The sequence below is a fragment of the Oratosquilla oratoria genome, chromosome 21, assembly GCF_046742065.1.
Source record: "Oratosquilla oratoria isolate Oo_2021 chromosome 21, ASM4674206v1, whole genome shotgun sequence".
In the NCBI taxonomy this organism is placed as follows: Eukaryota; Metazoa; Arthropoda; class Malacostraca; order Stomatopoda; family Squillidae; genus Oratosquilla; species Oratosquilla oratoria.
In genome coordinates, this window is record NC_134797.1 from 60,760,565 (window position 1) to 60,778,700 (window position 18,136).

Consider the following 18,136-nt stretch of genomic DNA (forward strand, 5'->3'; position numbering starts at 1 on the left):
AATCCATTTGCCTCTAGGATTTCTTCAACTCCATCTTTCCATCTTTTCTTCGGTCTACCTCTAGATCTGCTACCTTCTGGTCTCCAATTCCATCTTTTCTTTGCAATTCTCTCTTCATCCATTCTCTCCACATGCCCAAGCCACCTTAGTTGTGCCTTTTCTATTTTGCTTCTAACTGATGTTACTCCAATCATTTCTCTTATTTCATCATTTCTAATTTGATCTCTTTTGGTTTTATTTACTATTGCTCTTAACATTTTCATTTCTGCCGACTGAATTCTGCTCCAGTCTCTTGATGTTTATGTCCAGCTTTCAGCAGGTAAAAGGTGCAGATGGAGAGATGATAATGGAGGAGAAGGCAGTAAGGGGAAGATGGGCAGAATATTTTAGGGAGTTGCTTAATGTGAAGGAAGATAGGGAGGGAAAGATAGCTGCAGTGGGAAATGCTAAGAAAATGAGAGTGATGAGTGAGGAAAATGGAGGAGAAATAAGGAAGGATGAAGTGAATGCAGCAGTTAAGATGATGAAAGCAGGTAAGGCACCTGGTCTGGATGGATGCCATGCAGAATGTCTTAAAAAAGGAGGTATAGTGATGGTGGACTGGTTGGTGAGGTTATTTAATGATTGCTGGAGAGAAGGTAGAGTGCCAGAGGACTGGAGGAGTGCGTGTATAGTTCCACTTTACAAGGGAAAGGGGGACAAGTGTGAATGTAGTAGTTTCAGAGGGATTAGCTTGTTAAGTGTAGTTGGGAAGGCTTATGGGAGGATCTTGATTGAGAGGATTAGGAGAGGAACAGAGGGAGTAATTGGTGAGGAACAGTGTGGGTTTAGGACAGGTAGAGGTTGTGTAGATCAGATTTTTGTGGAAAGACAGATATGTGAGAAAGCTATAGGTAAGGGGAAGGATGTTTTCTGGGCCTTTATGGATCTGGAAAAGGCTTACAATAGGGTAGACAGAAAGGCACTGTGGGAGGTTATGCGGATATACGGGATAGGAGGAAAGCTTCTGGGAGCTGTCAAGAGTTTTTATGAGAGTAGTAGAGCTTGTGTCAGGATTAGAAATGGAGAGAGTGAGTGGTTTGAGGTAAAGGTGGGACTTCGTCAGGGATGCGTTATGTCACCCTGGCTGTTCAACTTATACATGGATGGGGTGGTGCGAGAGGTGAATGCAAGGGTAGTGGGTCAGGGATTGGAGATGGTTAAGGAAAATGGAGAAAAGTGGGAGGTGAGCCAGCTGTTGTTTGTGGACGACACTGCGCTTGTGGCAGGATCGGAGGAGGGATTGAGGAAGCTGGTGACAGAGTTTGGGAGAGTGTGTGATAGAAGAAAGCTAAAGATAAATGTGGGTAAAAGTAAGGTGATGAGATGTACAAGGGGTGAAAGTGGCAGTAATCTGGAAGTGAGCATTAAGGGAGAGCAACTGGAGGAAGTGGAACGTTTTAGATATTTGGGTGCAAATGTGGCAGGAAAGGGTGGAGTGAAGGTGGAGGTAGAATGTAGATTGAGAGAAGCGAGTAAATGCCTTGGTGGTTTAAAAAGTGTAATGAGGAATAGGAATCTGGGAATGGATGCTAAGAGGAGACTGTATGAAGGAGTGATTGTGCCAACAGAACTGTATGGAGCAGAAACATGGAACATGAGAGAGGAAGAGAGAAGGAACTTGAATGTGTTTGAGATGAAGTGTCTGAGAAGTATGATGGGGGTTACTAGGCTAGATAGAGTGAGAAATGAGGAAGTGAGGAGGAGAACAGGGGTGGAAAGGGAGCTGGGAGATAGGGTGGATGAAAGAGTATTAGGATGGTTTGGACACATGGAAAGAATGAGTGAAGAAAGACTAGTAAAAGAGGTATGGAAGGCAGATGTGGAGGGAGTGAACATGAGGGGACGTCCTAGGATGAGATGGATGGATGGGGTGAAGGGGGCTTTGGGGAAGAGGGGAATGTCGGTTGAGGAAGGACGGGAGAGGACAGAAGATAGGGGTGAATGGAGAATGGTTGTATATGGAAAATGTTGTGATGAGGTGGATTGGATGGGGGAATGGGGGTGAGGTAGTGTGTGTGAGCAAAAATTTTTGACGCAGCCTGAAGGGATTTCTCCCCGTCCTCTCCTTTATATGGGGGGACGGAGAGGGGGGGTCGCCGATTTAATGAAGCGGCCTTGCTGTGGATGTGCTGTGTCCTGCGACACTGCTTCTGACCCAGGGCAGTGGACAGGGTGCAGGGATGACCCGTCATCTAGGAGGTGCTAAGATGGGAGGGAGGGTGGAGGGGTGTGGAGTGTTTTCGGGGATGAAATGGGTGGGAATATTTTTGTGCCTTGTCCTTTTTGGCTACCCCCCTGGTAAGGGGGAAAAAAGCCTTGGTATATGTATGTATGTACAACTCTGTTATACATAATCATGAAATATTAACCTGAGTCTCCTTAATATCCTCCCTGAGACAACTTCACAACCCCATCCAACCTAACTTCTTCAAACCACCCACTTGTAAAACATATTTCCATCAACCTTATTTTCTATAATTTAATTATCATTCATTAGTGTGTGTTTAAGGGGACACCACCATTTGACCTGTACTTTCCTCCATCTACCCTTCCATGCCATCCACATCCTTAAAATAACCAACCTTCTATCATGCCTAAGCCACCTATATTTTAGCTCTGCCACTTATCCTCTCTTGAGCTGTCTGATCAGCTTCTCTTCCTAAGTAGACTGGCAGTTAGTCCTGTCCACTGTTTTCACACTGAATAACCTACTATTCAACATCCACATACACATTCCTACAACCTCACGTAACACTATTTTGTCTTGTTACTTCCTTCTCAATTCATTACCTGTATCCAGTTCTATGCCAACCAAATTCTCCAGACTTCCTACCCCTCATTACTTCTCTAAATACCTGGCAACTTCTTTTAGACACATCTACCATTTCCATACCTTCCTGAGCAACTAAATACATTCCTGATTTTACTGCCCACTGACCATTTTCCCTACCTTCTTCAAAATGTATACCTTCTGGTCAATAACATGATTCATGCATGTGGTTGATCTCTTGTTTCATTCAAAGGTTAAAACTAAATCTTTGAGTTTCCCTCCCTCTGATTTGTAAGAAAGGCATTTCTGGTTTTTTTTTATCTAGAACATTAGCTAACTTCACTTTTTGCAAAAATAATTAACCCTGTTTGAAAAAATTATACCAGAAAATAATTTCATCTAAAAATATCTTAAACTCGATTATAAAAATCATTACCATATGCTGTTTCTTTCCTTACATACAAGTAAACACATAATACATTTCAACATTCTACCTGCATCTGAGAACAGCATTATTCTGAAAGCACAATATTGATTTTTTTTTCATAACAGATGACTTATTATGCATTATATCAACTACATATACTTTTTTCTTTATCTACAATACTTTCCTTCATGATAGTCCACAACCCATCACTAATTGGTCCACTCAAAGAAGTATGGCAAACTTTCCTCTTATAAGGGAGAGTAACTAAATCACAGCACACATCCACTTCATACAAATTAAAACACCACTTACTGCCTCTTCCATCTCAGTATTTCATGAATGAAGGGGCATCCCTGAGCCCCAACACAATGCCTGGGTCAAAGGGAATGCAGCAATACATGAGCACTTCCACAACAAGGCTTAACAACCCGACCTAGTTTACCTCCACCACATCATCATATGGCAACTCTCCTCCTCATCCACTAATCCATTCAATCTTTCTCCATCCATCTCATTCTTGGTCTTCCTCTCAATTACCTCCATCTACTTCCACTATCCACTTTTTCTTTAACTAGTCCTTCCTCACTTGTTCTTTCCACATATCCCAATCACCTGAGCACTTTTGAGCAACCATCTCCAATAGTTCTTTCCATGCGAGTTCTCCACCTCACCTTCCCACTTCTCATCCTATTCATTTTTGTAAAATACACCATATTCCTCAAACACTTCATCTCAAAACACATTCACTCTTCCTGTCTGTCTCCTTTATACCCCAAATCATCTCTGTTCCATAAAGTGAAACAGATCCTTTATTCATTGACACTACTCATTCATACTTATTCATTGGGACCAGTGACAGGTCATACATGATGGATAGCAAAGCTTCCCCTGTTCAAAACCCATCAAACCCACTCACCTCCATCAGATGGTCCAGCTCTGAGGGGCTGACATTCTGTCTCTGGACTTGACCCAAGATCTCTATCAACTTTCTGTTGTTAGTTGGACAATCATTCCTTCCAAAAACATGCTGATAACTGCAGAATTTGCAAGGTAATTGAAAAACGTAACTTGGATTTAAAGGCTGGAATTCTTCTTTCTTCTTAGACTTGACACTATGGACACACAAACTGCTTATACCAGCACCAAATTTTTTTCCTCTGCTCCTCACTTGCCTCATGCACTCTGTATTGTAGTAAAGTATCTTCTAGGGATACATCTCCTTTCCTGAGTATTCTCATATTATTTCTCATGCTATTTCATATTAATTCTCATATTATTACATTTCTTACACTTCTTCACACATGGAGAGATGACCACCAGTGACTGCTCTCCTCTTCCTACAACTTTCAGCTGGTGACGTGAAAACAGTCCCACACTGATACATCACAGGTAACAGTCCAAAGTTTATTCCCAGAGATCTGTGGGAGGTTCCAAGGACTACTGCCAGCTACTGAGGGGCTGTGGGTATTCCACTTAGTGAAATTTGAGGCAACAATTAATTTCACACATTCATACAACTTTCTCTTAGCATTTACCCCCAAATACCTTTCTCATCATATTTTTTTCAACTTCTGCAATCCTTCTTTACTGTTACCCTCACTAAATGTATCTTTTACCACCTCTTTGGTATGACATTGTTTCCACAGATAAAAGTGATGGCTATAGATGACAAAATACAAATCCATTATTGGTAAGTTCTCCTTCCATCACAAGGAGACACATGGGAAGAGAGGGGAGGGTTGGGTTATTTTTCTATGGAAACTATTAGCCCTTTTTCCACATTTTCTTCAATGTCAATAAGGGGATACTTTGTAACTATCTAACTTTCATGAAATAGTCATCAAATATCAAACAAATATTTAAAATCAATCTCAACTCCTTCTGACACAATAACATACTTTCAGGACATTACTCAGTTTTGCAAAATTATTCTACTCAGCAGTGAGAATGTCACCTTAACAGAACATTATAATTGTCCATACCTTTGTTAATCTACAGTAATGCATAGTATTTCTCCAAGGCAAGTGTTAAAACAAACAAGTTATCAAAATTTTACTTAAGCCTGTGAGGGGGAGGAAGAGAACATTTTGGGGTAGCAAGTTGGGAAGATATCTCAAAGGTGAACAACTTGCCTGATTCAAACAAGACCTCATTATGAGAGTGGATCAAGCACCTGACATGTAAAAATGGGTGTGCTTATCAATGGGAAAGTAGTGACCAAGTCTTGCAGAACAGAATACAAATCAGTTAATTCAAACGGAGAAGATGACCTAGTCATGGTTTTTCCCGTGACTAGGTCATCTTCTCAGAGGTTGCACTACTCAATAAAGAAGCAAAGTGGACAATTCTTCCACAGGACGATTGGGGTGGTCAGTTATACACAGGAAAAATAGGGTGAAGGTTAATTTTCCAACAGGGTAAGGTAGTAGGCACAAGGCATTAGAAACACTGTATGATGGCTGCTTATGTGAAAAATGTGTCACAAACCTGCAGAAGTTGTGGGCAACAAGCATAAATATTGGAAATTTATGAATTTTGGGTATTGCATGGAATTTATGAAATGCAGAACTTGAGCTAAACAGAACTCAACTCATGAGCCCACTGTACACACTGAACAACCATTAAAGATAAATATTTCACATTTTGAGTCAAACTTGTAAAAGATGGAGGATGTAAAAAAGGACAAGAGCCAATGAACTTCTGGACTAAAAAGTAGAAAGGTTAAGAACAGCTACCCCTATGAACATTTTTTATCAAATATTCATATCCTACCTGTTGCCTATGTCAAGAGGGATTGTAGCAACAAGAGGTTCAAACTGTAGAAAACCAAAATTATTCAGCCCTTCTTGCTAATTAGGATGCTGATGCAGTAACAGTAGTGCTTTGATAGCCTTCTGCTTCAATTCATCTACAAGAAAAATAAAATAATTAAACATGCACACATACCAAAAGCCCTTTCCCCCTTATTAAGTGTGGAGGCCTAGTTAAGGTATACACCCATTCTTCACCATATCACACCCATCCAACACCCATTTGTTTTGCCTCCCAGTGAGAGTGGAAGGAAGTGTGGGGTGAACCAGATGTTGTTTGCAGATGACACTGCAGAATGAATGGAGAAGCTGAGAGTAAATGTGGGCAAAAGTAAGGTGATAAGATGTACAAGGGATGGGGGGTGGCGGCGAGTTGGAGGAGAGTTTGGAGAGCAAGAGGTTATAGGAAGTGTAGAGCTTTAAATAATTAGAGTCACATGTAACAGGGAGTAGAGGAGTAGGGGTGGAGGTGATTTACATGGTATGGTAAGTAAATCTCAGGGGAAGGGAGATGAAAAGGGTTTTGAGAAATATGTATCTGGGAATCAATACAAAAAGAAAGTGTGATCATGAGGTATATTCTAAGGTAGTTCTTATGAATTGCTTTCAGATAGTTATAAGTTTCTTTTTGTTCTCCAAAATTAGTGCTAGATATGGTTTTCAGATTTTTTTCTTGTTGATTTTTTTGTTAGGTCCTTGACATGTGGGCTGAAAGTCATACAAGTGTCAAATGTTATGCCCAGAAATTTTGGGCTCCTTTGGAATTGAAGGGTTTGGTCTTTTGATTTTGCTGTTTCTTTTATGGTTGTCTGGTGTGAACAATGTTACACTTGATTTCTGGGAAGAGGTTTCCATTCTGTCATTTCTGAGCCATTGTTACAATTTGCAAAAATAGGCTTGGGCATTCTTTGCTGCTATTTTGTATTTGCTATATTCACTTAATTCTAGTATACCAGAGAGGAGCAATGCTCATTGGGTTATGTCTCCTATTTTCCAGCTGGTCATAACTAGCCTCAAATTCACGCCCAGTTCAAACTTAATCTATAAAGTGGTGGGTTATCATTGTCAAGTCATCTATATACAAGAGGACACTGGTGTTTAGCTCAGGTTCAGGAGCTGGTAGATCACTCATGAAGAGGTTGAACAGCAAAGGTGAAAGTATTGTACCTGCAATAGAGTTCATAGGAGGGACAACAAATGGGTTTTTAGATGTGTGTAGGATGGATGAATGCTGGATGTATTCTTTGACTTGGCTACTCCCCCTTACAAAGGGAAGGGCCTTTTGGTATATGTTTGATAATAATCACTGCGTCAAGTTTCATGAAGCGGAAAACTTGCAGCTCCAGTGTGGCTAGCAAAACTCCTTGGGACCTCCCACAGAACTCTTGAAAGAATCTTTGACTGTTGTCTATGTTGTATTGGTGAACTGTTTTCAAGTCATTGGCTGAAAAGTAGTAGGAGGGGAGTAGTTGTCAAGTGTAAGAAATGCAGCTGAAGTTGACAGAGAAAGATTTTGGGCCAGTCCAGAGACAATGTCAGCCTCTCAATGCTCCACTTCCTGATGAAGGTGAGTGGGTAAATGGGTTTAGGAAATGGACAGCTGTGCTGTTCATCTTACTGGAAAACCACAAGCAGGTACCCATCATTGGTTGTCTCTACAATATGTACACATGTATGATGTAATAAAATAAATAACAAAAGTACAGGGATGGGGGTGAAAGGGGAAATGGACGCATGAGAAATGTCTATTGAAGAAGAAAGGAAGTGCAAAAGATAAGAGTGAATAAAGAGTGGTAGTAAATGGATGAAGAAATGACATGGCCTTAAGGGAGGTTCTTGTCTGTTCTGTAGACTTTCTTCAAGTGGATGAGGGGAAGAGTTTTCACATAATGAAGTAATGGAAGTAAACCAACTCTGTCAATCCTTGTGCTGGAAGTGCTGTGTCTTGCTGCATTGCCTTTGACCCAAGCAATGTGGTGGAGGGCAAGGATGACCCTCTATGGGGTGCTAATATGGTAAGAATGTCAAATTGGTTTTGGATGAGTATAAGGAGGGTGCCTGTTTTGACTCAGTCACACATCCCCTTTAAGAGAGAGGTCTTTTGATATATGTAACAAGATAGTCAACAAAGTATGCATATTTATTCTTTAATAAATCATTTCTTTACTACAGCTAAATAATTATGTTATGCTACCTTACCTCATAAAGATTTGTTGACTAGGATTGGATGAGGTGGCAGTGATCCCCAAGATTCAAGTACATGCAGTTCTTCCTCCTGATAATAGTATCGTGTTATGTAGTTCTTTAAGGATATAGAATCTACTGCGACTACATCAGCCTTCTTCAGAAGGATAAGCTCAATAGACTTTGGATGTGTTTCTGCCACTGAAAAAGAAAAGTTTTGTACTCAAGTGATGCAGGTTATAGGAATTATTATGGGTTATATGTTTGTTCTTTGATTTAGTCACCCACTTATATGGGGGAAGAAGCCTTTTGAAATGAATGTGCGATTTTATTTACCTAATTGTACATAACTCTATTTACATAATTGTAGTATACACGAAAGGAGCAATCTCATGGGATCCTGTCTCTTACTCTCCAATTAAACTGGTCAACATAGAATGTGTCCCCCCGCCCCCAAACAATGATGCATGTTTTTCACATATTTTTGCATTCTAAATACAAAAATATTATAAAAAAAATAATTGTATCACCCATAGATTTTGTGTTCCAGTATATTCCTGTTATTTGATATTATGTGCAGTTTATTACAGAAATCAGCAGAAATGTTGTAGAAACTAGTGGTTAAAGGTACAATTTATTTCCACTTTCAACCCAAACTTTTAGTCACATTTTCCTCCACAAAAGTCACTGCTCTTTCTCAATTAACAGCTTCCCATACAAGAATTTAAGAACAAACTAGATGCTGAAAGATACAAAGATGGGTCACAACGAGCATAGCTCCCTTCCTGTATAATACAACTATGTAAATAAATGCTTATTAGATTGGTCTCCCCAAAGCTACTACATTCACTACATTCATATTTGTCCCCTTTTCCCTAGTATAGTTGAATTATGCATTGTCTCAAATAGCATTCCTCTTAATCTCACTTCTGCTGGGCTATTTTATCTACTTCTGTGTCATATCCTCAGTAAGTACATACATGCATATACCAATGGCTTTTTCCTCCTTACAAGGGAGGTAGCCAAAGTCAAAGGCATAAATCCACTCCCACCCATTTCATCCCCACCCACTCCACTTGCATTCACCACCTCTCCCTCCCTCTTTTCTTGGCTCCTCCTGGATGACAGGTCATCCCTGCATCTCACCCACTGCATTGGGTCAGAAGCAATGTAGCAAGACACAGCACATCCACAGCAGGGCCACTTCATTTAATCGACAACCCCCCTCTCCAACTCCTCATGCAGAAAAAGAGAAGGGGGAGAAATCCCTTCAGGCTGCATCAAAATATCATTCACACATACTCCCTCACCACCACCCCCATCCTGCACCCACATCCTGAGTAATTGGGTTAAAAATCTTGAGAAATTCAAAAGCAACATGAGCAACATTAGCTTACCTTGCATATTGGAGAAGAAGTTTGTGTTTTCTCCAAGTTGTTTGAAGGTTGTAAGTAAAAGGTGACTACTGCTCACAGAATCACGATTAGCATAAGCAAACTTGCTTCCCCTCAAGTCTATGAAATCTTTTATTCTTTTTCTAGAAAACATAAAATGTTAGAGGGTTATGTAGTTACATGTAGAATATTCCCCAAGTATATTAGCCACAGCAAACAAAATACATGTAATCAAGCTAATTCCTTATATGGTATCTCTATGCACAAGTATATCTGTATAATAGCCTTGGACTTTCCCTTTGGTTGGATGCTGGAAGACTGGGGCCAGAGGTAGTACCTCAAAGCTACTTTTGCTGTTGTTGTGGTACTCACGCAGGTAGTGGTTGGTCCGCACAAATGCTGAGCATAGGGTATATGAGAAAATTAATTTGTCAATAAATCAATCTATCAAATTATGAAGTTTTACTGACCGGAATACTATAACCTCAGAGCAGCTGGCAATGGTCCTTGGCCCATCCCATAAATTCCTACAGGAGGAAACATTGGATCAATGTCTGTATTGTATTAGTGTAGGATTGTTTCTATGTCACCAGCAGTAAGTACTGTATATGCCAGTGTACAAGTCAATCCAGCACATAAGTTAATCCATAAATTTCGAATGTGTAATTAAAGTTTAAAACTATATTTCATAAATAAGATGACCCTTAAAAATAAGGCAGCAACACTTTCCCAGCACTATTGTATGGAAAGAAAAACATACATTATCTCATTAACATAGCTTAACAGGCACTTACTGCATATTTACAGATTTATATGTAAGAAAATCATCAATTATTGATATGGGAGCTACTGCATCTTCAATAATGTCTAATGAAAGAGAAAATCTATATGATTGTTTCAAAGTCTGTATGGTAGTTCCCTATAGTTGATGGTGGTAGTATTTACCTAGTTGTATTTACCGAGTTGTATTTTGTGGGAAGGGGACCTATGCTCGTGGTGTCCCACCTCTGTATCTCGCAGTGTCTAATTTGCTTTTAAACTCATGAATGGTTTTTGCGCATACTATTTCATTATCCAGTTTGTTCCAAGTGTCCACTACTCTATGTGGAAAACTGTTTTTCTTCAGTTGTTGTCGTTCCCTAGACTGTCTGTCCGAGCAGTCCCGTCTCCTCAAGGAAGGCCACAGCCGAAACTGGGTTTTCCCACAAATCCTTTATAGAGTGTATGTTGTGTTGTTTGTGTGCATGATTGTGTATAATGCAGTCTTCCATTATGTGTTGTATGGTATGGGGTGAAGTGTTACATCCTGGGCAGCTGTTCACAACACGGTCGTCCAGCCTCGTCCAGTCGTCCAGCCTCTTCAGTTTTTCTTCAGTTCTCTTCTGTAGCTATGTTTTTTTTATTTTCTTTCCATGTCTGTGTTTCTCTTGTCCCAGTTTAGTAAGTCCTCTCTATTGAGCATCTCTGTGCCTTTCATGGTTCTGTAGATGGTCAGTAGGTCACCTCTCTCTCTTCTTTGCTCCAGCGTTGGTAACTCCAGTTTAGCCAATCTCTCCTTATATGATAGGTTTGCAAGTGCAGGTGCCATTTTTGTTGCTGCTCTCTGGATTCTTTCTATTTTCTTTATATTCTTTTTGGTACTGGGTGACCACAATGTCGCCGCATACTCTAGTCTAGGCCTTATCAATGTAACCAATATTTTTTTTATCATGTCTTCGTCCAAGTATGCAAATGCCACTTTTATTGATCTTAGCAAGTTGTAAGCCTCCCCGACAATTTTGTTAATCTGTTTATCATAGGACAAGTCGTTTGTGATAATTACCCCCAAATCTTTTTCGGATCCTGCCTTCTTTACCTCCTTGGTTCCAATTGTATATTTTCCTGATATTCTGTTTTTGCTTTTTCCAAACTCCATTATGCTACACTTCTTAGTATTAAAGTCCACTTCCCATTTCTGACTCCAGTTCCATACCTTATTCAGGTCTTCCTGCAGTGCTTCACAGTCCTTATACCGCTCTTGTGTAAAGACCGTATAATTCAACAGCTGGCTGCTTGATATTGGTGGCACCACTGGTACACCAATCAGCTGTTGTAAATTGTGAGTTGCAGGACTATATTTTCTACTACTGCAAGTTCTACCTTGCAGTGCAAACCAGCCTAACCTACATTAGTGAACCTAACCTAATATGCCATAAAAGTTAAGTCACTGATATTGTTATAATTTCTACATCAAATATCATTACCAGATATGAGTTTCAATAGGAAATAATTGTGATGGGTTGCAAGCATTATGACAAGTGGTGTGCAATGAATGTTAAGCAAGCAGTTTCACTTGTTTACCCTTTAGTGGTATAGGTCACATATTTCACGTACAAACTGATCCCCAGTTTTAGAGGAATAATTTTAGACTTCATATTTCATCTTATACACCAGCATATATGGTAATAAAAGGATAGGAGCAGTTGCTGGTTGTCAGCTTTTTGTGTTTAAAGGTGGAAGAAATAGATATGAAGTTGATAAAGAAAAATCTTGGGCTCAGACCATGGACCAATTGTCAGCCCTCAGGGTTGCACTTCCATATGGAAGTGAGGATGGAGGAAGATAAGGGATTGGAAGATGGGTGACACAGAGAGAACTTGCTCTGTTCTTGCAGGACTAACTAATACAGGTACCCATCAGTGCCAATTAGTTTGTACATTACACAAGTTTAAATATGTTCTAAAGTAAAGAAGATAATAATTATCTGCAACACCTTTTTTAATTATTACTTAAATAAATACTTCAATAACTATTATCATGAAACTAACATGCTATAGCACTAACCAATATCAATGTGTTTGTCATCCCCTCGGGCTACATCAGGTCCTTGACGTTTTGAATCATATACTAGAATTGAGTGTATACCCAATTCAGCCTCCAAATATCTCCATAGGCTCATAGTATTCCACTGGTAAACTGGGACACACATATCTGCCAAGATGAAAGAGATTTCCACCTGACTTGTTCATGATGTTCCTGAAACAATCAAAATATTTAATGATTTCATGAAAGATCCCTATCTCATATGAATTCTGCAGAGTAACACAAATGATAATACTTTTGTTACCAGTCAATTAAACCACAAGTGGCAGGAAATGGAAGAATGGGGGTGGAAGTAAACTTTAGATTGAAATAAGCAAATGAATGTTGAGGTGGGGAGGGGGGTGAAAAGTGTCATGAGGAATAGGCATCTAGGAATGGATCTAAAGAGATCATATGAACAGGTGATCATGCCTACAACATTGTATGGGACGGAGACTTGGAATTTAAGAGAGGCAGAAAGGAAAAGTTTAAACGTGTTCGAGATGAAGTGTCTGAGAAGTATGGTAGGAGTTAAAGGTTGGACAGAGTGAGAAAAGGGGAGGTGAGGAGGAGAGCAGGGTTGTAAAGGGAGCTAGCAGGTAGGGATGATGAAAGATTTTTGGGATGGATTGGATACATGGAAAGGATGAGTGAAGAAAGATTAGCAAAAGAGGTGTTAAAAACAGAGGTGGATGGAGTGAACTTGAGGGGACAACCAAGGTTAAGAAGAATGGATGGGATGAAAGTGGCTTTGAACAAGAGGGGAATGTCTGTTGAGCAAGGAAGGGAGTAGGCATGGGGTAGAGGTAAATGTAGGATAGTTGTGTTTGAACTATATCTTAATGCAGCCCAAAGGGATTTCTCTGTATTCTCTGTTTTCTGCATGAGGGGAGGAGATGGGTGAGCTGCCATGTAAGTAAAGCAATCCTGCTGTGAATGTGCTATGTCTTGCTGTATTGCTTGTGACCTAGGCAGTGGGCAGGAGACAGGAATTACCCTTCATCCACGAGGAGCTACGATGAGAGGGAAAGAAGAGTGATGGGTGGGAGTGGAATGGGTGGGAGTAGGTACGTGCCTTTGGCTTGGCTACCTCCCTTATAAGGGGGAAGAAGCCTATGATATATTGATGGATAGTTATCATTCTTAAGGTTTAATTTTATCATTTACAGAATACACTTTCTTAAATGATGGATACCATTCTGTGGATAATTCTTAGTTGTTTATAAAGTAATTAAAGTTTCTGATGTCCAAATCCTGTGCCTGTAACTATTCTAAATATGTTTAGTTTCTTACCTTCATTACAAGGTCTTGTATCAAATGTTAAATCAAGTATTTTCTTTTCTTTGTGAGAGGACCACTTAACCTGATTCCAAGTATTACATATACTAAAGGCTTTTTCCATCTTGTGGCAAGTCAAACCACATACCCTGATCATAGATAAAAACCTTTCAACTACTCTTCCTACACCAGCACCTCAAAGATGACTCACCATGTACCCTACTGCAGTGTTTGGTTCAAAAGAAATGCAGAAAGGCACACATCTTCCACAACTGGGCCCAATAAGCACAGCTGCTTTACCACCCCTTTTTCACCATGTGACACCTCCACCTCATCCACTTGAAGATAAATTATGAAGCAGATGAAAAGAACATCTCAGGCTGAATCGTCCTTTCATCCATTCACTTCACCTTTTGTATTCTCTCTTCCTTGCAAGACACATACCATGTGCAACCAAAACCTTCATACTATTGACTTCATTCTCAGTTTTCCTCTTGAGCTAACCCCACCCACTTCTGATTTCCACTTTTTTTTGCTAGTGTTTCCTCATTCTTTCTTTCCAAATGTCCACACTCCCAATCGCTGCCTAACCTGCACACTTCTCTCTCTATTATTATCTATCACTTTTCTCTATTTAACACATTTCAAAAGTATTATTTTTGTCTCCCTTATATTCCAACCTTGTTACATAGTGCTGTGGGTACAATCACTCCATACAACCTTATCTCTCCATTCATTCCCAAATACCCATTTCTCATGAGTCTTTACATTCCAACCAGTTACTTGCTTCCTTTACTCTGAAAAGTATGGCCCAAAACAAATATGTCTCAGGTACAAAAAGATTACACAATGGAGTACCTCAAGGTGCAATACTTTCACCATTAATGTTTAAACCATCTATTATGTGATCTACCAACTCCTGAACCAGAACTAAACACCAATATTCTCTCTTACATAGATGACTTGACAATGACAACCCAGTACAGTATATATAAAATAGCAGCAAAAAATACTCAAGCATACAAACTGGAACAGTGGCACATAATAAAAGAATGGAAGCTTCACTTCACAAATCAAGAGAAATACTGCTCACTCTAGACAACCACGAAAAAAGTCAACTAAATGTTCAATCCCTTCTATAGGAAAGGAACCCAAACATTCTGGGTACTTATGTTCATTTGATACTCACATGACATTTGCCCATCATTTCAAGGACCTAACATATATAAAAACAAAACAAAAAATGAAAGCCATCTCTACAACTGACACTGGGAAACAAAAAATAATAATAATAACCATTTATAAACATTTCATAAGAATCACCCTAAAATATGCCTCCTCAGTAGGGTCCCCAACAATCAGCAAATCAAAACAAACAGCTTGCAAACATTGCAGAGTGGAGCACAGTAATTACAGGATGCACCAAAACCACCCCTATAGGACACCTACGTTCAGAAACCGAAACCCTCCCTATAAAACATCATATGACAATGACAGGAACAATTCTATACCGGAACCCTGAACAACACACACTTTTTACACTACATCTGACAAGCACCACCAATAGAATACAACAAAAAACTGTACTAACAGCATACTACTCAAACATCTATCATAACCTACCACTCAAACTACACAAAACATGTTCACACCCAGATAACTAAACAAGCCCTTCATGACAGACCACCAAACTCAATACTCCAACAACAACCCCCTTCCACAAGAGACAAGAACCACACTAGCATGCCTGTGCTCGAGACACTATTGGTCATTAAGATAGTACATACATATAACAAAGGCTTTTTCCCCTTACATGGGAGGTAGCTAAAAGACAAAGCCATAGAAACCACTCCCACCCATTCCATCTCCACACACTCCACTCCCTCCCTCTCTCTTATCTTGGCACCTCCTGGATGATGGATCGTTCCATCTGGTCCACTGTCCTGGGTCTGAAGCACTGTCGCAAGACAGTAGTAACAGAAAATAGGCTTGGCTACATATTCAAACTACCACAGATCCAACCACCACACAGAAGACAGCTGCCCAGGATGTAACACTTCACCCCATACCATACAACACATAATGGAAGACTGCATTATACACAATCATGCACGCAAACAACACAACATACACTCTATAAAGGATTTGTGGGAAAACCCAGTTTCGGCTGTGGCCTTCCTTGGGGAGACGGGACTGCTCGGACAGACAGTCTAGGGAACGACAACAACAACAACAACTATGTTTCATACTAACAGCCCCTAGACAACAACACAGCATCTCTTCACTAAGTACCTCATGGTCCTGCCTGGAGGTCGTTGTTGGTTTCCTGGAGATCGCACGTTGTCTGCAAGAGTGAGACCTGGGGCAACAGATTGTGATTCACTTCATCCATTCTTCCACTCACTCCCACATGACCTATCTATCATTCGGTCGTTCCGCTACATGGCCATTTCGCTACCAACCATTTCGCTACATTATTCGGTCGTTTCGCTACACTGTCTCGGTCGTTTCGCTACATTGTTCGGTTGTTTCGCTACATTTGGCTACATTGTTCGGTCGTTTTGCTACATTCTTTCCGTCGTTTCGCTACACTTTTTTTTAGCGCATTTGAGATACGAATATGATAAAAAAAAATACGGTCGATGTGTGCAGATTTATAAAGAAACTTTGTAGGCGACAGAAGTAGAATTTGCTTAATAAGGCGATTTGGCGATAGATAAAAAAAAATATATATATATATCGGGCCATGTTTTATGCAATCGTCAGGTAGATTATCCGGCAGATAACTAAAAAACAGTGATTTATCATGCACATTACCAGAGCTGGGCGCGTTCCTTGGTGCGTTCAATTTAGTTTGGCCGCAATGAGACCTTTCGCAGTCAGGCTCGTAGATTCCTATTAGCGCTAGAATTTTCAATTGTCTCTGAATTCACGAGGCAAAGGGGTGACTTAGCTAATTTGGAAACCGATATTTAAAAAAAGATACGTCATAAATTGTTGCATAAATGTATTTAAAATTAAAAACATGACTCATAATGTTACAATTTTTACTTACTGGTGTGTGATAAGGCTTTGTTAATTTAATTATAAGGTAAAACTAAAAAATATGTAATTATTTTTTAATTATTTTTACTGAAGTAACTATGAGCAGTAAAAATAAGAGAATATTGATTTCGGTTTGTGCACTTTATCTGAGTGTTGAAAAATAATGGATATCACTGTCACGTCCTGTATATGAAGATAATCAATGAGATAAATAACAAGTGGTGGCGGACGTACGAAGTTAACAACATTTTTGTAAAGAATAGCCTCTTAGATCTGCTGGGAGCTATTTAAAAAAAAAAAGACTAATTATACGTGTGCCGTGGCAATCTGCACGTCAGATTCAAGAAAAAATAAGAGGGAGACAAAGTTTATCGTATCGAAAAAAAATTAAGTTTCGATGCAAAATTATATTTTCGATACATTACATGGATTTGCCTATTGCTTGGTGCATTCAAATGAAAGAATATATCAGTATACGTCCATTGAATTCGGTAGAAAATGACAAATTGCTTGGCTTGATACAATTATAGGCTGTTTTACGAATATCATCTGTGATTATAAATAGAGGCTCAAACAATGCTATATGCCGTTTGCAATCATGAAATTAATTTACTTAAATTTCAGACACAATAATGTACAACGATACACCTCTGTAAGCTTATAAAACTTGCCCAAAAAAGTATTTATTTTCCGGCAAGAATTACAAAATCTGGCGGTGTCTGGTATAACTTGCTCACTGCGAAAGGTCCCATTAGCTTTCCCAAACTATTAAAGCTTAAGATACAGGTTCATACCGAAATAAAAGTCCGGTAGGCCATATACTATACAAAAGAAAAAAGTCGTAAGCCACATACTATACCGGCACCTATATTAAATAGCTTGGGAGCGCTAACCGCGGCCAAACTAAAGCGGAACGCACCGAGGAATGCGCCCAGCTCTGGTAATGTGCATGATAAGTCACTGTTTTATAATTATCTGTCGGATAATCTGTCTGACGATTGCATAAAACAAGGCCTGATAAAAACAATTCTATCTATAGCCAAATCGCCTCAATATGCAAATTCTACTTCCGTAGCCCACAAAATTTGCACACATCGTATTATTTATCATATTCGTATCTCAAATGCGAAAAAAGTGTAGCGTATGCCTGTGATTCTATGTTCTTAAACCAATTCCAGACTCTCGGTCTTCACCAGTGGATACGTGAACCTATTTTTGTTCACTCCGGCAAAATTCTGGACCTTATTTTAACTTCTGAACCTAACCGCATCCAGGTTATGACTGTTTTTCCACTATTCCCTCACTGTGGGCACGTAACTGTAGTGGTTTGGTTCGAACAAGCCAG

General features: G+C 39.6%; 1 protein-coding gene across 2 annotated transcripts; it reads right to left on the reverse strand.

The window, feature by feature from the left end:
* Positions 1–94: 94 nt before the first annotated feature.
* Positions 95–16,259, reverse strand: LOC143036984 (uncharacterized). Of its 2 annotated transcripts, XR_012967449.1 has the most exons (6): positions 16,039–16,259; positions 12,451–12,642; positions 9,631–10,026; positions 8,249–8,434; positions 4,529–6,147; positions 95–4,421 (listed from the first exon to the last, which is right to left on the reverse strand). XR_012967449.1 is itself a non-coding variant. In XM_076205086.1 (5 exons), exons 3-4 carry the CDS (start codon positions 9,779–9,781, stop codon positions 8,250–8,252), a joined length of 336 nt encoding a protein of 111 aa, XP_076061201.1. In that variant the 5' UTR covers positions 9,782–10,026; positions 12,451–12,642; positions 16,039–16,248; the 3' UTR covers positions 95–6,147; position 8,249. The 2 variants fall into 2 exon arrangements, 1 of the variants encoding a protein (XP_076061201.1); XM_076205086.1 differs by having other exon boundaries at positions 95–6,147; positions 16,039–16,248.
* Positions 16,260–18,136: the final 1,877 nt, after the last annotated feature.

Bases quoted from the DNA above. Each gene is read 5' to 3' on its own strand.
- LOC143036984 (XM_076205086.1), bottom strand. From the start codon at position 9,781: ATGTTTTCTAGAAAAAGAATAAAAGATTTCATAGACTTGAGGGGAAGC. The intron at 8,435-9,630 runs GTAAGCTAATGT...TTTCTTTTTCAG, and splicing joins CTTCTTCTCCAATATGCAAG to TGGCAGAAACACATCCAAAG.